The sequence below is a fragment of the Anomaloglossus baeobatrachus genome, chromosome 5, assembly GCF_048569485.1.
Source record: "Anomaloglossus baeobatrachus isolate aAnoBae1 chromosome 5, aAnoBae1.hap1, whole genome shotgun sequence".
NCBI classification, from domain to species: Eukaryota; Metazoa; Chordata; class Amphibia; order Anura; family Aromobatidae; genus Anomaloglossus; species Anomaloglossus baeobatrachus.
Genome location: NC_134357.1, coordinates 461,296,023 through 461,319,427, shown reverse-complemented (window position 1 = coordinate 461,319,427; position 23,405 = coordinate 461,296,023). Strand labels below are relative to the sequence as shown.

At 48.5% G+C, this 23,405-nt stretch overlaps 1 protein-coding gene across 1 annotated transcript; it reads left to right on the top strand.

The window, feature by feature from the left end:
* Positions 1-17,363: 17,363 nt before the first annotated feature.
* On the top strand, positions 17,364-19,547 carry LOC142310329 (uncharacterized). Its single transcript, XM_075347843.1, has 6 exons — positions 17,364-17,464; positions 17,537-17,614; positions 17,695-17,772; positions 17,872-18,085; positions 18,166-18,322; positions 18,452-19,547. The coding sequence occupies exons 1-6, from the start codon at positions 17,423-17,425 to the stop codon at positions 19,503-19,505; spliced, it is 1,623 nt and encodes a 540-aa protein (XP_075203958.1). The 5' UTR covers positions 17,364-17,422; the 3' UTR covers positions 19,506-19,547.
* Positions 19,548-23,405: the final 3,858 nt, after the last annotated feature.

Below are 23,405 nucleotides of genomic sequence, written 5' to 3'. Positions count from 1 at the left end.
GCAGGATCTGATGAGGGACTTTGGTCTCTGAGGGCAACTGCATTGCTTTCAGGATTTGTGCGACGTCCTTAGTGAGCTGCTGCACTTGGGAGGATAGCGTACTTATGGTCTCTGCTGGCGCGTTGAGTCCTTTTGCAGTCATCAGGGCCTGCGTGGAGGATTCTGCTCCTGCAGCCGTGGAACTGGCAGGGTCTGTGTCCACAGGGGGTTGGAGTGCTTTCACTGCCCGGTCTTTCAGAATGGCAAAGTCCACGTCAGGGTGTTCCAGGGACCACAGCTTCATCTGCTTCCCATCCTCAGGAGAGCGCAGGCCCCGCAAGAATTGTTCCTTCATCATCCGGTTTCCTTCCTGATCACTGACAGGGTCCACCAGCTTGAGAGCCCGTAGTGCAGCCTGCAGCCTGAGGGCATAGTCTCTTATACTATCTTGGGGCTTCTGACGGCAGTTATAGAAGTCCGTCCTCAGCTCTCCCTCTGTGCGGTGTTCAAAAGCAGCTGCTAGTTTGGCAAAGATGGTCTCAACAGAGCCCCGGTCATCATTGGTCCAGGACTCAGCCTCCAACTCTGCTGCTTCAGTCAATTGTCCCAGCACCACAGCGGCCCTCTGCTTACCAGTCATCGCGTGCATGTCTAGCAGGGTGTTGATCTTCTTCTTAAACCCGGTCAGCGTGTCTATTTTACCGGCGTATTGGGGCAGCCATTGCGCTCCTGGGACATACAGCAAGGAAACTGGCATTATGGGGGAGATTTCAGCCGGCGCGGCTGCGACCGCGGCACCGGCACCAGGCGCTGCTGCGTCCAGCGCGACGGGGGCTGGCATCGCTTGGGCTGCGTCGCCCTGACCAGGGGCATTACCTCCTGCAGCGTCCATTTTTCTTCAGAAAATCCGCGCGCTCCCTTTCCACTTCCTGGGTCAGAACGCTCTCTGAATTGTGGGGATTCTGGGGTGGCCACACCTCTTCGTGGGCGGTGCTCTTCTCCCTCGCGCGGGCTGCAGCGCGCGCTTTTGAAGATGGCAATATGGCGGCGGTTCAATTTTTGCGGTCGGACCTCTGAGGCACACGGTCACCTGTCTGAACAGGTCTAGTCCTTATCCTGTTCGTGACGCCAGAAGTTGTGAAGCCCCGCTAGTATGTGTCTGTGCATAACCTTCAGGGACTCCACGTGGATGGAACAGTCTGGTCACAGGTAGGAAATCTTCTATTTGGGATTGTCGTGACGCCACTCTCAGTATTGCGGTCAGCGGGGACCGCCACTGCAGATTAAGGGATGCCTGGGGCTGATGGTGGGTGCAGTCAGTATATTAGCCCCCTGAGAGTGAGGCAAGCCCCAGGCCCCGGTGTATGTGTGTGGGACCACAGGTCGCAGAATGACTCAAACACAGTCCAAGAAGTCTTTCAACGTGTTTACTCACTGTTTGGAGGTCACGGTGAGATGCCCGGGCGACACTGTGATAACCAGGTTGAACCAGGAATTCCAGGAGGCCGTTCTGAGGGTAGCTGTCCACTCGCCTTCCTTGCACTCTTTCTGTTTTAGGAGGATCCTTTGCTTGAAGCGTGGTAGGACCCCTCCAGGGAAGCTGTTACCACCCTGCTCCCCTCTCTCTGGCTCGTCTGCCGGCAGCGTGGCCTTGGTGGGATGGCTTCTGGCCCTGTCCCCTTATGGGCCTGGTGTTTGCTGCTTGGCTCAAGCTCTGTGTAGTCGTGGTGAGGGCATGAAGTACCCCCCCACCTGTAGGTTAAGCAGCTCTGGATGATCTGCTGCCTGTACTGGGGACCTAGTTCCCCTTGTGTGCTCGGATACCGGGATCTCCGTACTCAGCCACCCTTCTCTCTCTGGATGATTTTCAGGCCGACCCACGGTACTCCTTTCTCCCCCGCTTTCAGCTACTGCACTCCTCAGGACCTGTCTCACACTCTAGAGCTCCTCTGCCCTGCTTCCTCACACTTCAACTTCTTCCTCCAGACTCTCCTCTTCCTCTCTCTCTCTGCCCTGCTTCCTAGCAACCAGCCTCTGAACACACCCCCAGCTGGGAATTGAAAGTTAACTCCTTCTGGCTACTCAAGGGTCCCCTCTGGTAATGTGGGAGGCCTGGTCACTATATGTTTGTGTGTGCACCTCATCCTGGCCTTTGGAGATTACCTGGAAGCATTGTCCCCGCATGGGTGCAATACTCTGTGGTGCCTGACCAGGTCAGGGGCGCCACATTACAAACTAACAGCCTGAACCTTTACATGAAAGGCACAGTGTCACTTTCCTGGTGGACGGGCTCATTTACCTCTAGGAGCTAGAAATAATAACAGGGTTTGGCTGAAAATCTTTTCTCCCGTCTCTTTGATTAGTGAAAAGGAAAATTGACTCCAGCAAAACTTGGGAATAGTCTCCTGCTCCCAATCCCATTTTAGATAATGAATGATGGATGGGAGAACAGATATTAAAGGCCACTTTACACGCAACGACATTGATAACGAGATATCGTTGGGGTCACGGAATTCGTGACGCACATCCGGCCTTGTTAGAGACGTCGTTGCGTGTGATACGTACGAGCAACCGCTAACAATCCAAAAATACTCACCACATTGTTGATCGTTGATACGTCGTTCATTTTCAAAATGTCGTTGCTCGTTCAGGATGCAGGTTGTTCGTCGTTCCTGAGGCAGCACACATCGCTACGTGTGACACCCCAGGAACGACGAGCAATAACGTACCTGCGTCCTCCAGCAACGAGGTGGGAGTAACGATCCTGCGGCTCATCTCCGCCCCTCCGCTTCTTTTGGTGGGCCGCTGTGTGACGTCGCTGTGACGCCGAACGAACCGCCCTCTTAAAGAAGAGGTTGTTCGCTGCCCACAGCGACGTTGCTAGGAAGGTAAGTACGTGTTACACGTCCTAGCGATATTGTGCACCACGGGCAGCGATTTGCCCGTGAAGCACAAACGACGGGGGCGGGTGTAAAGCAGCCTTTAGTCCAGCCCAGAAAATAATCTTCATAAAAGCCTCATTATTTAAATTTGCATCATGCAATCATAACAAAATCTTAAAGTCGCAGCTTCAAACATTAAAAGCGTATGCAGACGCGTTTTGGCTAAGATGCCTTATTTTTTACAGATATTGTAGTTTCCAGTGATGGCAATACCAGTGCAAAGGATATTAAAGGGGATGTACAGAACTAAAAAACATATCTGCTTTCTTCAAAAAACAGAGTCTATTGAACCGAAAGGGGTGAAACAGCAATACTACACAATTCATCAATTGCATTTTTAAAGGGAACCTGTCACCAGGTTTTCCCTTATACCTAGCGGCCACTACCAGTTGGCTCTTATATACAGCATTCCAGAATACTGTATACAAGAGCCCAGGTTGCTCTGTAGAGCGTAAAAAACACCTATATTATACTCACCTGGGGAGCGGTTTGTTCTAATGGATGTCCCTGCTCTCCGGTCCGGTGCCTCCTCTCTCCGGTCCAATGCCTCCTCTCTCCAGTCCGGCACCTCCTCTCTGTGGCGATCACCGTCCTCCTTCTTCTGAGACCTGTGTGCATGATGCGTCCCACGTCATCCACACTAGCCTGCATTGCGGTCCTGCGCAGGCACACTTTGATCTGTCCTGCTCATGTAGTGTGCATGTGTGGGCGGTCTTTAACCTTTCCTCATGCCTGCGCATTACAGAAGTTTGATCTGCATTCAGCAGGGCAGATCTAAGTGTGCCTGCGCAGGACCGCAGTGCTGGCCTCAGTTATATAGAAGGAGGACAGAGATCGCAGCAGAGAGAAGGTGCCAGACCGGACAGCAGTGACGCCCATTGGACCGGACCGCCCCCTAGATTAGAATTATAAAACTGTTTCTTTTACATTCTATATCTTAACAAAGTCTACCTAATTTTACAGATTAAAAATGTGATTTTTATTAGTCTTATGTCATATGAAACAAACATTACCCCACAAACTAGACAGTTAAGCTGGGTTCACACTAAACGACAGCGACAACGACGTCGCTGTTACGTCACCATTTTCTGTGACGTAACAGCGACCTTGTAAGTCGCTGTTATGATCGCTGCTTAGCTGTCAAACACAGCAGAAGCAGCAGCGATCATAACGTCGCTACATGTGCAGAGAGCAGGGAGCCGCGCTTAGCGCTGGCTCCTTGCTCTCCTAGGTATAGTACACATCGGGTTAATTAACCCGATGTGTACTGCAGCTACATGTCACAGTGCAGAGAGCAGGGAGCCGCGCACACTGCTTAGCGCTGGTTCCCTGCTCTCCTTGCTACAGTATACATCGGGTTAATTACCCGATGTGTACTGCAGCCACATGTGCACAGAGCAGGAGCCGGCACTGGCAGCAAGAGCGGAGGCTGGTAACGAAGGTAAATATCGGGTAACCAGAGAAAGGTCTTCCCTTGGTTACCCGATGTTTACGCTGGTTACAGCTTACCGCAGCTGCCAGACGCCGGCTCCTGCTCCCTGCTCGCTTCATTTCATCGCTCTCTCGCTGTCACACACAGTGATGTGTGTGTCACAGCGGGAGAGTGACGACCAAAAAATGAAGCTGGACATCCAGCAACGACCGGCGACCTCACAGCAGGGGCCAGGTCGTTGCTGGATGTCACACACAGCGACAGCGACGGGACGTCGCTGCAACGTCACAGAAAATGGTGACGTAGCAGCGACGTCGTTGTCGTTGTCGCTGTGTGTGACACCAGCTTTACACATATAAGGACCTATAGGATATCCTGATTAAATAATCCAATTATACACAAGGGCTATTCTCACATGACAGTAATAGTGGGCAAGCTAATTGTCCCTAGGGGAACCTGTCCACTACCTATCAATGGAGCTATAACAATAAAGTTATACGCACCCCAGGGTTCAAATAGTGCTCCCATTCCACTGCGGTTGTCCCTCAAATTATTCCTAAACTCCCTAACAAGATATTACATAACTTTACTGGACCAATACAAATACATAACACACAAATCCAGAAAACTATTCAAAGCATCAGTCACTTATCTTGTGGGAGTATTTTAGGGCAGCATCATTTGTGGTTTTTTTCTCCTCATTGGTGCTTAGTAACACCCAGACATCCTATAGTCCTTATCCAATATGAAGGGAATTCTCCCAGGCTCGACGCGTTTACCCCTAATTGTATGCTAGGGTTCATCAGGAGACATGTGTGGCACAATAGCGATCCCAATTTTAGACTGCACATATGGCGAGGCCTGCCATCCAAGCTGGTACACGTGTGGGCGTGCTAACATAATAAGAGGGTGGCAAGTCGGGGGATATAACGCCCTCGGTACTATTCCCCGCGCTCATTAGCATAAGATAAAAGATCTTTACAAATACTTTTTCTAAAGATCTCTTTATCTATGCGACTATATACAGGAACGTTTAGGCAGGGATTAGGAATATGCTCCCAGAACTGCTCGTGGTTCTGTGTACATATTGCACCTGACAGGTTCCCTTTAATGATAATAAGATTGAAAGTTTGAAAATTGCTATTTTTTCCCCCACAATTTTCTCCAAAATTCTAATATTTTCACAAATAAAGGCAAATTACCTAAATTTACCAATAATATAAAGTACAATGTGTCATGAAAAAACAATTCAGAATCCTCCGTAAGTGTTCCAGTTATTGAGTTACAGTTATTGACACATAAAAAGTGGCTTGGTCATGAAAGTCAAATTGAGCGTGGTCAGTAAGGGATTCAATTTGTTGGTGTAATATTAAAAAAATGTGGAAAAGTTAACAGGGTATGAATATTTTTTTCAAGGCACTGCATATTGAGCAATACTGAAGAAATACCGTACAAAGTAAAATCAATAAAAAAACATAAAATATTGAATATTCCCCCTTTTCCATCATTAAAAATAAGTATTAAAAAATACAAATAATACACATATGTGGTATCACTGTGACCATAAAAGTTTGATTTATCAACTTAGTTAATCTGACCAATAAATGCCACAAAAATAAAAATAAGTGATCGAAAGGTCATATTTATCCCAAAATGGCAATTTTAAGTGTCTTCTCACCCTACAAACAACAATCCTTCACACAACTCCATCAACTAAAATATTTAAATGTTAAAAACTTGGAAAATGTCAACAAAAACAAAAAAAAACAAAAACCCCACTTTTGTTCACCCCTAAAATGAAAAAAAAACAACAAAAAAAACCCCAAAGCAAAACAAACAAAAAACAAAGCAAACCATAGACAAGTTTGGCATCTTTGAAATCATATTGACTTGTAGAGTCTGTATGCCAGGTTATTTTTACATCAAAATGAACTCTGTGAAATAAAAATGCAAATAAACAATGTTGGAATTGCATTTTTTTCCCCCCATTTTCCAAGTAAAATAGTTGGTGCCCTTCAAGAGTTCAACTCTTCCTGTAAAAAACAACATGCTCTCATACGTCTATGTGGGTGGAAAAATAAAAAAGGTTATGGCTACTGGAGAAAGGGAAGGAAAAAACAAAAATTGGCTGCAGTGGTTAAGGCTGTGTCCGCACTTTGCGTTTTCACCTGCATTTCAGCAGCGTTTTGAGCAGCAGCGTTTTCATGCCAAAAGGCATGCGTTTTGATTTTCCATGGTAGTCTATGGAAAATAAAGATTTCCTGTCCACACTTTGCGTTTCAAAACGCTGCGTTTAATTTGCATAATTTGTGGCAAAAACCATGCGTTCAAAGAAGCAACATGTCAGTTGTTTTTGCCATTTCTGCTGCGTTTTGCTAACATTGAAGTCAATGAGAAGTAGCAAAAAGCAACAAAACATCAAAATTCCAGCGTTTTACCTGCTTTTTAGCTGCAGAAACACTGCGTTTTAGAATACCAAAACGCATGCTTTTCTGACATTAAAATAATGGAATAATATGTCCCTTTACACACACACATAGTCCGACAATGAAATTAAAGAAAATTATGATTTTATTGCTATTTTAGCAATAAATATTATAAAACCGCTATAATTTCATGAAATATAACTATTTTCTTTATTAATTCAAAAAATGTTTTGCTTTTTTTTTCTCTTTTTTTATTGTGTTTGACTATTTAATCTTTATTTAGAAGTGTCTTGATGTTCAAAACGCATCTGTCAAAGTGCAAGGGAAAAAGCATGTAAAAGGCGCTGAAACGCATCTAAAACGCGGTAAATACGCATGCGTTTTTAGCGCTAAATTTCTTAAAAAGGCAACTTTAGCTAAATCAATTAATGCCAAAACGTGCGTTTAGAAATGCAACTAGGACGACGCAAAGTGCGGACATAGCCTAAGAGCTAAAGTCTATTTTATGTGTTTGCCTTTATTTTTATTTTATGTTATTTTATGTTATGTTATGTTTATGGTTTCCATAAGTTATTGCCTGATCAATCGTTTGCAACTTTTAAAAAAGTTGCAAAATTTGTCGTAACATTTTTTTTTCATAAATTTTGCCACTTTATAATGGGATTTCCAACTTTTAGCGTTAAAAAAGTTGCATGAAAGACAAAAGTAAATATTATTTTACCCACCATGTGTGCCATTTTGAAGATTGTCACACAAACAAATTGGCAACTAGCAACACAAGACAAAAAAAAAAAGAAAATTAAAAAATTACATAAACAAAACAGCAAACAATGAGTCAGGTGTACTTACATTCAGTCCAGGGGGAGGCAGGAGTACATTTTTGGAAAAACTTAGCAAATTTTGAAAAGGTCACAATTGATCACAAAGATCTTGACCATTGAGGAAGGATTCTCCAGTCGTGCTGTATGTGTGTTACCCACCAATACCATCTGTAAATAATACACGAACTGCATGTGACTTGGTTTAAAATTGGCCACAGCAGCCTTTATTACCTATTATTTACATACTAACACAAGGGGGGCGCCGTCCAACGGGCGACCCCAACAAATAACAATAGGTAACACAGTAACCAATACAGTAAATATACAACCCTGAGTAGGCCCAGTCCAGGAACCACTTCTCACCCCAGTATCCCTGGCCGCAACACACCGACCCAGAGATGAGGTATTAATCACCTACGGATTAACCCCCCAACTTTGCAGAACCCCGTGCCTGCAACATCCCGGAACCTGGAGCCACCATACCAAGATGGTGTCTCTCTGTCCAGTTACCATTGCCTTCAACCGCCTCTGGACCAGACCTACCCCCCGCTGCTGTGACAAAGAAACAACCCAGACCAAATTCCCCTCGGCATTATACACAAGGGAGGGTGGGCGGGGATCGTTCCATATCCGGAAGTCAAGAGAGAGGGGGTAAGTCAAAGTCCTTTACTTACACCCCTCAACTGTCCCACCTCTTCCTCCAGGGAACTCCTCCTACCGACCAATCCCTTTACTCTGCCTTATAAACAAACCATTCCTGTTTCCATTAACCCCATCACTCCTTCCCTTCCCTCTAGTCATGTCGCCCCTCCACCCTATGGGTTCCATGGCTTTCTTGACCATTGAGGAAGGATTCTCCAGTCGTGCTGTATGTGTGTTACCCACCAATACCATCTGTAAATAATACACGAACTGCATGTGACTTGGTTTAAAATTGGCCACAGCAGCCTTTATTACCTATTATTTACATACTAACACAAGGGGGCGCCGTCCAACGGGCGACCCCAACAAATAACAATAGGTAACACAGTAACCAATACAGTAAATATACAACCCTGAGTAGGCCCAGTCCAGGAACCACTTCTAACCCCAGTATCCCTGGCCGCAACACACCGACCCAGAGATGAGGTATTAATCACCTACGGATTAACCCCCCAACTTTGCAGAACCCCGTGCCTGCAACATCCCGGAACCTGGAGCCACCATACCAAGATGGTGTCTCTCTGTCCAGTTACCATTGCCTTCAACCGCCTCTGGACCAGACCTACCCCCCGCCACAGGACAGGGCACGTGACTCCTTACGTGGCCTGGACCCGCCACACACCAAAAGCTTGTACCACACCTCCACGCAATCCCAGCGTCCACAAAACAGCACCAAGCACGTGAAGATGCACCCCCATCGCATCCCCAAAACCACCCGTTCAGCGCCACCAACTTTTGGCGCCGCCCCCCCAATAAGGCTCAATTGATACTGCCTATCGCACGAGCCACACGCCATTCCAACCTGGTCACACTATCAAAACTACCCCACGATTAAGCTCAGGTATGTCTTACACAATGCAACAACCAACAATTTTTTTTTTTTTTAAAACATTTATAAATAACTTCTCGAGATACCAAATCGCTGCCTCCAATTTACTGGACCAGTACCATCGACCCGTCCAGACCCAACTGGCAACATTCAGGCGAGCCTCAGACCGTCGAGGCCCCGAGAACCAACGAATGCCCAAATATCCAAATGAGGCACACCCTCACCACAAAAACCCAGGGGTTATAAACCCACAGATAACACCAACCTGTTACGCCAACCCATTCCACTCCCAAAAGACTCAAATGCCCCCATTGCCTTAACCCGATAACAACTGAGGCCAAACGTAACACCGAAACAAGAGGACTCCCACCTCCCAATACTTCTCACAACCCCTTTTCTGAGCCCACCGAGGGGCCTCCGTGGCAGCCCAATCCAGAAGGAATACGACCCATAGTATTCCGGGCGCCCACCCCCGCCACCTGCAATCAAGTCTGCAGCACTGCCACAAAATGGTACCTTAACAAACGCGACACAATAATGAGCCTGGGCGCCCTCACAACATAATTCCGCACCCGGGACCGCGTATAACAACACCAACCTTCACCACCCGCCTAATCTAATTCGGTGAGCGACAAAGCCGGCGCTCAACCCACTGCACCACCTCGGACACATCCTCCAACATCCAACCTCCGCTCTTGACCGTAGATGGGCTGACCAACCCCACAATCTCAAAGCCCCCCAAAAGGCTAACACAAACCGTTTTGGACAAGGGAAACAAAAACCCGCTCGTGCTCAGATGAACATAGCCGCCACAAACCACTCACCAAACGCTGCCACAAAACAACGGAGACGGACCCTTGTATCCCGCTCCCTCACACCCTTACGACCAAACCCTTCAAGGCCTGCCGCGCCCTAAGATCCTGCGAAAACATCTCTCCACATCTAATCCTTAACAAGACAGCCACAGCCGCCACCCTCTGCTCCACTGCGGACGCTGGCCTAGCAGCCTGAAAACCGTTACTCACCACTGCCAACGCCACCATCAAATACTCCACTGGGCCTTCCTCACACATTGTCCCAAACGTTATCCGCGCCACCCATACTTCTGAATATCAGCCCCAAATAACCTCAGTCACTGGGCACCGAGCCGCTCCCCAACACAGCCACACCAGACTCCACAAGCCCTCCGGACACACCGTGCCCACCTCGTCTGCTACCCGGCCTCAACTCCCGAGACCTGCAGAACTGGAAGGAAACACAGCAGCTGCTATTCCCTTGGCGAACCCCAGTACTGGTTGCGCCACGCATAACATTTTTTTTTTTTTTTTTTTTTTTAAAACACATCCAATTGAGAAACCAACTGTCGCAAGTACGCCACCCTTGGCCCCAGGATTAGCAAACCAACTATTAATCGAATTCTCCACCAACTGATAGCCAGAATGACAGCACACCTTCCTCTTGGAAAAAACTGCCAACCTCCACCACCCGACCACTACCACCGATTGGAAGCGCTACCCCACAATGCCCAACCAGAAAACAACTGGACCCGCTGCCTCCGAGTACCGCAGCTACGTTCCATCAGGTAGCACCTTACCCAGCCACAATCCGCGGCCACTAAATCGCCGTAAGAAAAAACCTCCTACACCATCAGATCATCATTGATCTCCCTCGTGACCACACACAAAGGATCCGATGGCTGCACCCTTGGCGCAGCCATCGCCAGCCGTCCAGCAGACACGCACCCCAGCGGCGTAACTCTGCACCCGTGGTTCGACCGCCCCTGCAAAGACTGCACCGCCTGAAACCGCACCGTCTTAGCTGACCTAACTGCCTCTATCGCAGCCCATAGGACCACACCATTACCCACGAATCCTACCCCTCTGACCATAACATCAAACTTTATCCCCACAAACCGTATCACTGGCGTTGGACCCTCAGTCTTCGCCTGCGCCAACAGGCCCAAAAGAGTATCCACCACCATCTGTAATAAAACAATCAACCTCAACGAATCATCAACCCGCCAACCCGATGTAAAGAGAATCAACCTATAATGAATAAGAGGTGTAAGCTGGGACACACCACGCACAAACCACTCCACCAAGAAATAACCGCCTCCAAAGGAACATAAAATGGGACAACAACCCATTAGCACCCACCGATCAACATAATAATAACTCCCCTCCCCACCGCAGCACCAGAACTGCTAGCTAGCAGGGTGGACCAGTAACAACCTAAATGCCGCCTCCAAATTCGCCTTTGCCATCAATGCTCCCCGGCTCACCGCCTTTACCAAATCCCACCCTCTGTCAAACGACACATAATAAACCGCCGACAATTCTGGAGCCAAGCAGGCATACACCGATGACTCCTCCAGATAAGATACGTTTTGAACAAGCCGAAATATATACATCTATATACGGCTCATTTCCGGCACTACCCCCCAACAGAGAAACCCAATCATGACAAGGAGGGCCCCGAATGGCCCACCCATCCTGCCCAACACCACTTCCTGACCCCTCTTTCCACTGACAACCACCAGGTGTCCCCTAGCCCAGCGCAAACTTCCAATAAGGAGGCAAAGATCCACCAATATAAATAGAATGACGCAGAATTACTATGTTCCTTACCACAACCCAACACTTATGCTTAAGACAACCGTCCGCGCCAAGTATGCACCACCCATCCTTCTATTCCCCCCAAAAAACCCTCATCGTCCGTGTCGCCGGGGTTCCAAGCCCCGAACAGCCAACTACCCCCCAAAAAGGGGGGGGGGCTGACTAGGAGCCGCCATCCACTGCAGCCATAAGGATGTGCCCGTATGATCCTACCGCATACTGGCACGCAACACCTTCCCTTGCTGAAATTACTCGGCGTACTGAAGCCAGACTAAACCGCCATATGACCTAACAAGCCACCCCAAATGGATCCATATAACCGAACCATGCCGAACCAATTACCCAATTCCTTCCCCCGATACCCTTGCCAAAAAACGCAAATGCCCGCAGCCACGTTGCAAATGTACGAGGGTGAGCCTCCACCGGCGCTCCCCTCCCTCTACTTATCCTTCCTGAAATCACTTGGCTTAACCTAATCCAGGTGAAACTGTTCCCGGGGGAGCAGCGAAACTATTGCTACACGTTCCCCATTCAAACCTTATCCCTCACATCCTCCAGCAAGTGAGCCCCCCCAGCGGGCCTTTGAAGCACCCATACCTCTCACACTTGGCCACTGTCAGCCAGACGCACCACCTCATCCCCCTCTTCGTTCCTCACCACTCACTCTGTCACAGCCCTTGCCGCCTCTGCCCGAAAATGCTCCCCTGCCGCCTCATGCGCCCTCACTCTGCCTGCAGCACCTGCGCCTACTAACCACCGATCCCGTCCATGCCGCCGGCGGTGCATGCGCACTCTCCACAACCGTATACACCACTTCAGTAAACCCCATACCTGGTCAAAACACCAACCCACTCGGCGCTGCCGTGTCCGCAGCCGCCCCCCCCCAGCCCTGCCAAATCCACGGCCGTCTCACCCAACCGCGACCCGGCATATCCTGGAATAAAAATCACGCCATCCGGACGTCTGATTCATCCGTCGCTGCTTCCTCCTCCTCCTCGCTGGAGCCGACCGCCTCTGGCTCATGTAATGCAGACGCCGCCGAAGCGCTGCCACCACCACGGCCGTCCTCCTGGTACGCCGCGTGGGCACCATCCTCCAAGCTCCATCTTCTGTCCCGCGGCGACAACCCCGGAAACCGTCCCGTCCTACGGGCTGCCACCGCGGGCCTTATCTTCTGGCCTGACCCCCCCTTGCTACCTGCAAGGACAGGGGGTACCTGTGGCCCGACCTGCTGCCAGCAGACTCCCATCCAGAGCCGCCAGCCTCCTGCCCTCCTGGGCCCAGAAGGCATCCGTCCGCCGGGCCCTCCCCCCCTTGGGGGAGACCGCCGCTGCCGGGAGCTGCACGCCTGCTCTGGGTGACCAGGCGGGGACCGCAGGGCCCCCGCCGTCACCCCCACGTACCGACGCCTCCCGGGCATCCGTCGCACCATGCTCGCCTGCCCTGGTGCCGGACCCCTTGCTGGCTGCAGCCCCCCGGCCCCCCCCCCCTCCACCCGCGCGGGGGGGGGGGGTAACGCTGGCCTCCGTCCTCGCCGGGCGCTCTCCTGGCCAGGAGCCGCCGCATCCAGCCCTCCTGGGCCCCATGAAAGCCTCTGTCCGCTGGGCCCTCCCCCTCCTGGGGGAGACCGCCGCGGCCGGGAGCTGCAACCTGATCTGGGTGACCAAGCAGGAACTGCAGGGCCCCTGCCGTCACCCCCACTCACCGACGCTTCCTGGGCACCCGTCGCCCCAGGCCCGCCTGCCCTGGTGCCGGACCCACCACTGGCTGCAGCTCCGCGGCCCCCCCCCGCCTTCCGCGAGGGGTAAAGCTGGCCTCTGTCACCGCCGGGCGCTCTCCCCGTCCGGGAGCCGCCGCATCCAGCAATCCAGGCCGCGGCTCGGACCGGAAGTAGGCCGCAGCCAAGCCACGCCCCCCTCCCGGCTGCCGCGGCCCGGACGGAGATTCCTCCCGCGGCCGGAGCAGCAGCTGAGTACCGCCCTGCCCACGTCCTACCGCGGAGGGTCCCCGAAGGGGCTCTCGCATCTCCTCCTCGCTCCCCCCGCAGACGGCAAGTACCTGAGATATGAGGGAGGGGGGACGCCGCCCGCAGCTGACAGGGGAGCGAGGGGAAAGTGCCAATGGGTTAACCCCCAGCAGCCAAGACGTGGGACTGCGCTGCCAGGGGCCCGTGCACTGCCATGATGAATCCGCTGCTCCCGGGTAGCAGCCATCCTGTCGCACGTGCGGATCGTTCCATATCCGGAAGTCTGGTGATGTGAGGGGCTGGGGAACCTCCATCATGACGTCCTTGTACAGATCTTTGTGTCCTTCTAAATACTCCCACTCCTCCATGGAGAAATAGAAGGTGACGTCCTGACACCTTATAGGAACCTCTCCAGTCAGATCGTTCCATATCCGGAAGTCAAGAGAGAGGGGGTAAGTCAAAGTCCTTTACTTACACCCCTCAACTGTCCCACCTCTTCCTCCAGGGAACTCCTCCTACCGACCAATCCCTTTACTCTGCCTTATAAACAAACCATTCCTGTTTCCATTAACCCCATCACTCCTTCCCTTCCCTCTAGTCATGTCGCCCCTCCACCCTATGGGTTCCATGGCTTTCTGGAACACTAAAACCCCGCTACAATGGTGAACATAAATAAAAACAAAGGTAACACATGTAAAATAGACATAAAAAAGGCGCAAATCAACAGAGAATTTGGCACTAATCAGAAACAGGCTAAGGCCCTGTGCGCACGCTGCGGATTTACTGCGGATTTGCTGCAGAAAATATGTCTAACATTTCTGCAGTCATTCCCCAGCAAAACCAAGGGGTATAAAAAAAAAAATGCTGTGCGCACACTGCGTTTTCTTATACATGCGGATTTACCTGCGGAATTTCCGCTGCGGAATTAATGAGCATGTCACTTGCTGCAAGTCCCTGTGGTTTTTGCCATAGATAATGGCAAAAAACTACAGGGACCAACCCGCGGAAAAACCGCAGCAAAATCGCGGATGCGGTTTTACTGCGTTTTTTTGCACGGGTGCAATATTCTGCCAGAGGATGCGGATTTTTCTTAAGAAAAGTCCATTTTCTAGTGCGCACATGTTTGGGGGATTTTTCAGGACCGGCATTTCTCTTAGGCTACTTTCACACATCAGTTTTTTGCCATCAGGTACAATCCGGAAAAAAAAGGATAAAACGGATCCGGTATCGCATCCGGTTTATCCCCATAGACTTGCATTGTAACCGGATTGTACCTGATGGCTTTGCGGTGCATCCGGTTTTTTCCGGATGCGGCAAAATAATTGAATGCGGCGGCCGGATAGAACGTATCATGTAACGTTTTTTTGCCCCTTAAAAAAACCGCATTCTGCCGGATCCGTCGCAATGCGGCATTGTATACAATGGGTGTCTATGCATGCCGGATCCGGCGCAATGCGGTTTAAACCGGATGCGGTGACCGCATCCGGTTTGGTAAACAGAGCATGCGCAAATTTTTTTTTTTCATCATCACAAAACTTATAAAAGGATCCAGCACATTCTACACACCTCCTGCCGTTCGTTCCTGACTTCAACTTCTGCTGTCCTCCAGTCCAGTGCTCCAGGGAAGAGGTAATGTCCACAGTACTGTCCACAGATCACTGTTGTGAGCTGCGTACATGTACTTAGACATTGTTTTTTCTTTTTTTACAGGTGCAGTGTTGCGGGCACAGTTTTGTCAAGCCATTTGCAGTGCCAGTTTGGTTCGGTGCCAGTCTTCAATTGTTGTGGCGGAGAGTGTCCCTGAGGTAATGTCCACAGTACTGTCCACAGATCACTGTTGTGAGCTGCGTACATGTACTTAGACATTGTTTTTTCTTTTTTTACAGGTGCAGTGTTGCGGGCACAGATTTGTCAAGCCATTTGCTGTGCCAGTTTGGTTCGGTGCCAGTCTTCAATTGTTGTGGCGGAGAGTGTCCCTGAGGTAATGTCCACAGTACTGTCCACAGATCACTGTTGTGAGCTGCGTACATGTACTTAGACATTGTTTTTTCTTTTTTTACAGGTGCAGTGTTGCGGGCACAGTTTTGTCAAGCCATTTGCTGTGCCAGTTTGGTTCGGTGCCAGTCTTCAATTGTTGTGGCGGAGAGTGTCCCTGAGGTAATGTCCACAGTACTGTCCACAGATCACTGTTGTGAGCTGCGTACATGTACTTAGACATTGTTTTTTCTTTTTTTACAGGTGCAGTGTTGCGGGCACAGTTTTGTCAAGCCATTTGCTGTGCCAGTTTGGTTCGGTGCCAGTCTTCAATTGTTGTGGCGGAGAGTGTCCCTGAGGTAATGTCCACAGTACTGTCCACAGATCACTGTTGTGAGCTGCGTACATGTACTTAGACATTGTTTTTTCTTTTTTACAGGTGCAGTGTTGCGGGCACAGTTTTGTCAAGCCATTTGCTGTGCCAGTTTGGTTCGGTGCCAGTCTTCAATTGTTGTGGCGGAGAGTGTCCCTGAGGTAATGTCCACAGTACTGTCCACAGATCACTGTTGTGAGCTGCGTACATGTACTTAGACATTGTTTTTTCTTTTTTTACAGGTGCAGTGTTGCGGGCACAGTTTTGTCAAGCCATTTGCTGTGCCAGTTTGGTTCGGTGCCAGTCTTCAATTGTTGTGGCGGAGAGTGTCCCTGAGGTAATGTCCACAGTACTGTCCACAGATCACTGTTGTGAGCTGCGTACATGTACTTAGACATTGTTTTTTCTTTTTTTACAGGTGCAGTGTTGCGGGCACAGTTTTGTCAAGCCATTTGCAGTGCCAGTTTGGTTCGGTGCCAGTCTTCAATTGTTGTGGCGGAGAGTGTCCCTGAGGTAATGTCCACAGTACTGTCCACAGATCACTGTTGTGAGCTGCGTACATGTACTTAGACATTGTTTTTTCTTTTTTTACAGGTGCAGTGTTGCGGGCACAGTTTTGTCAAGCCATTTGCTGTGCCAGTTTGGTTCGGTGCCAGTCTTCAATTGTTGTGGCGGAGAGTGTCCCTGAGGTAATGTCCACAGTACTGTCCACAGATCACTGTTGTGAGCTGCGTACATGTACTTAGACATTGTTTTTTCTTTTTTTACAGGTGCAGTGTTGCGGGCACAGTTTTGTCAAGCCATTTGCTGTGCCAGTTTTGTTCGGTGCCAGTCTTCAATTGTTGTGGCGGAGAGTGTCCCTGAGGTAATGTCCACAGTACTGTCCACAGATCACTGTTGTGAGCTGCGTACATGTACTTAGACATTGTTTTTTCTTTTTTTACAGGTGCAGTGTTGCGGGCACAGTTTTGTCAAGCCATTTGCTGTGCCAGTTTGGTTCGGTGCCAGTCTTCAATTGTTGTGGCGGAGAGTGTCCCTGAGGTAATGTCCACAGTACTGTCCACAGATCACTGTTGTGAGCTGCGTACATGTACTTAGACATTGTTTTTTCTTTTTTTACAGGTGCAGTGTTGCGGGCACAGTTTTGTCAAGCCATTTGCTGTGCCAGTTTGGTTCGGTGCCAGTCTTCAATTGTTGTGGCGGAGAGTGTCCCTGAGGTAATGTCCACAGTACTGTCCACAGATCACTGTTGTGAGCTGCGTACATGTACTTAGACATTGTTTTTTCTTTTTTTACAGGTGCAGTGTTGCGGGCACAGTTTTGTCAAGCCATTTGCTGTGCGAGGCCTGTTATAGAAAAAGATATGTCGTCTTCTGGTAGCCCGCCCTCCGGTTCACAAACTGAGGTATATATTTTTTTTTAGGGTGTTTTTTTTAAAAAAAAAAAAAAAATTTTTAAATAAACGACATTTACATAGGTGGCCGAAACATCACAGGAGATGCTGCCAGAAGATGACGGAAGGGGTGGAGAAATACACGGAGCGGGCGGTCAGAGTGTAAGTTTCATACAGGAATTGTTTACCACAGCACACCAAACACATAAGTAAATAATGTTTTTTTTTTTCCTTCACTAAAGGCTTCAACTTCTAGGGCTCACGATAGAGCTCCCCCAAGACCGTCCCAGGGTCGTCGTCGAGGTGGCGGTGGTCTTAGTGTAAGTTTTTTTTTTTATTTTTTTTTTTTTTTTCATGTCTGTGTGAATTTAGGTATAATTTTTTTTTTTTTTTAATTTCTTTTTTGTTTCTTTGAACAGGCATCACAGCGTGCTCCCGATTCTGACGGTGAGGAGGCCGGATTTATCAACATCGACCTCCTCATCGATGAAGTTAGAGAGAGGGAGCCGCTGTGGAACATGGCTGACCGCCGCCACGCTGATTCGATCGTAACCCGTCGACTCTGGGACGAGGTATGCCACGCAGCGGTAGAAGGTTGGGGGGAGCTCAATTCTCGTGGCCAGAAGAAACAGCGTAAGTATTCACAGTTCAGTAGGTTATGCTGCAGGATGTAATGTGTTGTATACTAACCACTTTGTGCTTTCCACTTTCAGGTGACAAACTTCAGAAGCGGTGGCGGTCTATCAGGGATCGCTTCAAAAAGGAGTTGAATCAAGAGATGCAGGCCCCGAGTGGATCCGGAGGACGCAGATCGAAGTACCGTTACTTTAGAGCGTTGTCGTTCCTCCGGACAACTATGGTGTGCAGAAGGTAAATATTCCACACAATATGTACAAAGTATAATATTTTATGTCTGTTTTTTTTTGCCTTTTTTTTTTATTCAGTGGCACTGTATAGCAATTAAATTAATTATTGTTTTGTTTTTCCTCTTTTTACCAGCACCGTCTGCAGCACTCAGGAGCCTGCATCGAACCCGACAGGAGCGATCCCTGAACAGTCCGCCACTGGGGAACACAGGCACAGACCCCACCCATCTGAACCTTCCCTTCCATCGACATCTGTCCCATCCACCTGCGCTGGAGCTTCACGTGAGACTTCATTACCTGAAGCTGCTGGTGATGAGATAGCTTTTCCCCTACCCCACCCCTCTGACACTGCTGCCCTCAGTAGAACACCTTTGGGTTCTGGGCGTCAGCGTCATAGGGGTCAGGAAAAGAGCTATGCGCCCGAGTTCTTGCATCTAAATGCAGCCTTCCAGAACGCCATTCAATTATTAGCCGAACAAAATCGTTCATCTTTTAGCTTCATAAATGCCAATATGGAAAAAAATACACACGAATTGTGCACGCGTCTGGACAGGCTGCATTTAGATGCAAGTAAATCACCCAATCATTGTTTTTTTCAAGCCGTACTAGAGCGCATGGAAAAGCTATCTCCTGACCAGCAGATGCATGTAATGCAAGCCACACGGCAGGCTCTGGCGCAGGTTTCCTCCCAACCACCTCCACCCACCCCTCCTCCAGCACCTGCCCCCCCTCCAGCCATTGTCCCTACTCCCCCTGCTGCCCAGTACCAGCCTGCTGCCCAGTACCAGCCTGCTGCCCAGTACCAGCCTGCTGACCAGTACCAGCCTGCAGCCCAGTACCAGCCTGCGGCCCAGTACCAGCTCCCAACCACATCTGCCCCTACACTTCCTTCCCACTACCACATCTCGCCTTCCACACCCATCATGACCCCAACTCAAGCCACTAATTCACCCGCCACCTCTTCTGTCTCCCAATCCCTCCACTCCACCCCTCAATCCTTACCAAATCCCATCCCATCTCCTGGTTTCCCTCTTGGTTTCTCAACCACACCTTCACCTTCTGTTACTTCCCCACCACCACCACCAACACCACTTTCCACCCTCAATACTCCAACTGTGCGTGTGTTCCCACCTGTCAGCCCCTCCAGTACTATCTCCACCCCAAGCCCAAGATATACCAATTTATAATTTATGTATGTAATAAAAATAAAAGTTTTTTGTTGAAAAGTATTTATTTGTTCTTGGTTTTTTTGGGGGGTAATATTATTTTGCAAGTTAAGTTAATAATAAAGGTAATACAAAAACATAACATGTTGTAATTTGACGGTGTAAAAATTACAAATTTTTAAAGCGAGTGAAAGATTAAAATTAACAAGGTTAACAAGATATTTTTTAATTTATTTTTAACTATGTTTATTTGTTATAAAACTAAACAAAAATCTTATACCATTTGATCTTGCCAATCTACTCTACCTTCTGGGGACACAAAATAGTCAGCATATTTGTCACGGATTGTTGAACAGGCAACACTACTCCTAAATCCAGGACTGGTGTAGTCAGTCAAAGAGGTGGATTCCAAACTCTGGTCATCCAAGGACAAAGGTTCCTTTGTTAAAACAAAATTGTGCAGTACCACACATGCTTTCACTATTTCATCAACAGTTTCAATGTTTAAATTAATGGCTGTTAACAACACTCGCCATTTGCTGGTTAGTATCCCAAAGGAGCATTCCACCATTCTTCTGGCTCTGGATAATCTGTAATTATATATTTTTTGTGTTTGCGTCAATCCACGGCTTGCATATGGCTTCAATAGATGTTGGGAGAGTTGAAAGGCTTCGTCGGCCACAAAAACAAAGGGCATTGGGGGCTCACATGTGCCAGGAAGAGGTCTTGCAGGAGGGAAATCAAAAGTATTCCCATAGATTCGCCGCCCCATTGGGGACATTTTAAAGACCTGCGAGTCATTGGATCTCCCATATGCGCCAATGTCCACTGAGATAAATTTGTAGTCCGCATCCGTTATTGCCATTAGGACAATTGAGAAATACTTTTTATAATTGTAGTATTCTGACCCCGAAGCAGCAGGTTTCACAATTCTTATATGTTTGCCGTCCACTGAGCCAAGGCAATTTGGAAACTGACAAATGTTATAGTATTGTTCAGCAATTGCAAGCCATCTGTCCCTGGTGGGCTGGGGGATGAAATCCTCATGGAGGCAATCCCACAAGGCTTGGCAAGTGTCTCTAATGATTCCCGAGATGGTGGAAATTCCTAGTCGAAACTGGTAGTGGAGGGACGAAAGCGACTCTCCAGTTGCAAGGAATCTGTAAAGGAAAGACAATAATTATAAAAAAATAATAGCAAACACATTACAGTTAAAAGTCAATTTACAGGAGGATACAGTTCGAAAAAAAAAAACTTACCTAAGCGTAACCAGCAAACGCTCCTCGGGTGTTATAGAGTAACGGCAGAAGGTGTCCGTTTTACGTATGTTGTCCGCAACAAGGCCAAGGAGGACGTCAAAATTATTCACTGCCATCCGGACATAGCTTGTGAATTTTTCATGGTTTCCACGGAGCTCCAGGTATAGGGTTGAAAACACCCCACGTGTCAGTCTCTGGGCAGTCAGGGGATGGATCCAAAAGCGTCGATGTCGCTGACGCCTCACTCGCTGTCGCTCCTTTTCTCTGACGATGATAGCCAAGCGATTTGCCTCAAATATAAAATCTGCAGTGATCTTTGTGTAATTTGCAAGAATAGCATCCATGGTTTCTGATTGTCTCTGTCTTCATTCTGTAATATATGCTTCAAAATACTGTATATATACTATATTTTCCCAATAGCCAATCAGAATACGGAACTCGTTAATTGTTTGTTTAGTGTTTAAAAAACGGATCCGTAAAAAAACGGACATAACGGATGCAAAACGGATGCAAACCGGACACACCGGATCCGTTTTTTTCCGGATCCGCTTAAAACCGGATCCGGTGGGTCCGGTTTGCTCCGGTTTGCACAACAAAACCGGAAACGTTGGATACGGCAAAAAAAAGGACTGTACCTGAATACAGAAAACTGATGTGTGAAAGTAGCCTAAGAGTATTATGCGCCATATCAGAATTTGTCATCTCACTAGGTCGTTTGTGTGCCATAATCAGAAATCTACTCCAGGTGTGACCAGGAATACATTTTTTTTCTACAATTTAACCTCTTCATAATTGGGCAATTTTATTGTTTTTGCACTCTTCTTTTTTCCTCCTACTTTTCTAAGAGCCATAACTTTTTTATTTTTCCTTCAAAATATCCATATGAGTTATAGTTTTAAGTGAACCTGACAGCTGACTCATGTTGCTGATCCACAAGCAGCATGTATCAGACATTGGCCATTTGCTTTGGGGGAATGTGGCGCCCTTGAGACTCTGGTTGCCACAGGATACTGCACCTCAATTAAGGTGCAGTATCCATCTCAGGTAAGGGGGGGTTAATTACTGGTGTTCCACATTCACACGCTACAAACAGCTTAGGAGCCTTCACACAGGGTGGGATGGCTCAGGGTAGAAAGGGGGGGGCCATCACTATGCATGGGACTTCCCCAGTCACTTAAGCCAGCCACCTGGGGGGCGGTGTCCACTTGGGAGTAGAGGTAGGCGCAACACACTCAAACATTCAGACAAGTCGGGACCATCGTTCTGACAAGACTTCTCTGGAAAACTTGGACTTTGCTAGGCCCGTGACTTGGAGCGGGAGCTCAGCCAGGGTACCTAACTGCTGAGGGGGACATCCTAGGAAAAGTACATTCTCTCTCTTTCTCTCTTCAAACACCAGTGGTGACCCCCTTACTTGCTTGGGATTGACCGGAGCCCACGACGGCAGAGACCAGCACCTGGGTGCAGCTTTAAAGCATTGAGTAAAAGAATCTGGAACCGCAGTTGCCGACTCAGACTCTGATTAGCAACGCCATCGCCCCGCGCTACGGCGCTGCCCGGGGACTGCCATTTCCTCGTGATCCACCCGGGACCCACTCCGCCTGTGGGGAGCTAAACCATCCATAACACCTGCCCGGCGAGGAATTCTGCAGCAGAGGCTACTCCCTGGCCGCATACCACAGGTGGCGTCACGACAAACTTTCCCAAATACCCCGCTTTCCCACCATTTACTGTACTCCTCGGGGTAACGGAACTGGGCAAGGCCACCTATGACATCGCCTGACCAGACCCGCGACTGCCCGGCGACGAGTAGGTTAACCAACTGCCCCATGTGGCGCTACCTTTACAAGCAAAGCTGAACACATAACAAATGTGCATTGTGGGGGGGGGGGAATAAACATTTTTAAGTTTAATTTTTTAGAAAAAAAAAATTGTTTTTTTTATGTTTTTTTTCTTGAAACCTTCTTGTAGTTACGAAAGGTTTCCCTAGTGCTGATTATGGAAGTTCCCAGTAGCATCAAAGAGTTTGTTCAGTGTTTATATCCGGCCATCGCCAAAGCCATAATACTCAATATTTTTTTGGATGCATTTTTGCTGCTTTTTTGTGTGTTATTTGTCTACACTACATGTTTAAATAAAGTTAATTTCATACGCCGCTTAAAAGGAACAAAACCGCGGTAAAACGAAATGCTGATTTTGGGTGCGTTTTTGGTGCGTTTTTTTGCAGGTGCGGAATTCTGCCAGAGGGTGAGGATTTTACTTCAGAAACACATTTTCCCAGTGCGCACAGACCCAGCTTCGTTCCCACTAGAGATGAGGTTTTGTGTTCGGTGTCAGTACATAGCACAAACTTGTTTTAAAAAACAAAACAAAACAGAGTTCGGATGCTTTATGTATGTTGACCACTCACGCGACCATTGCTGTGCTCGACTACGCTCGGTGCTCAGCCTTGTGCAAGCTACTTGCAGTGTTTGAACGGCTCTCACTGGGGATAACAACAGCGTGATCCAAACAAAATTAAATAAATAGGAAAAACCGCATTCATTCTCCCCTGGAAGTGATCTGTTTATGGCTGGCTGCATGTGGTGCGAAGACCCGAACTGCCCAATCAGTGGTTTCCATTGGGGTTCAGGTCAAGTCCAAGTTACAAACCAAACTATCT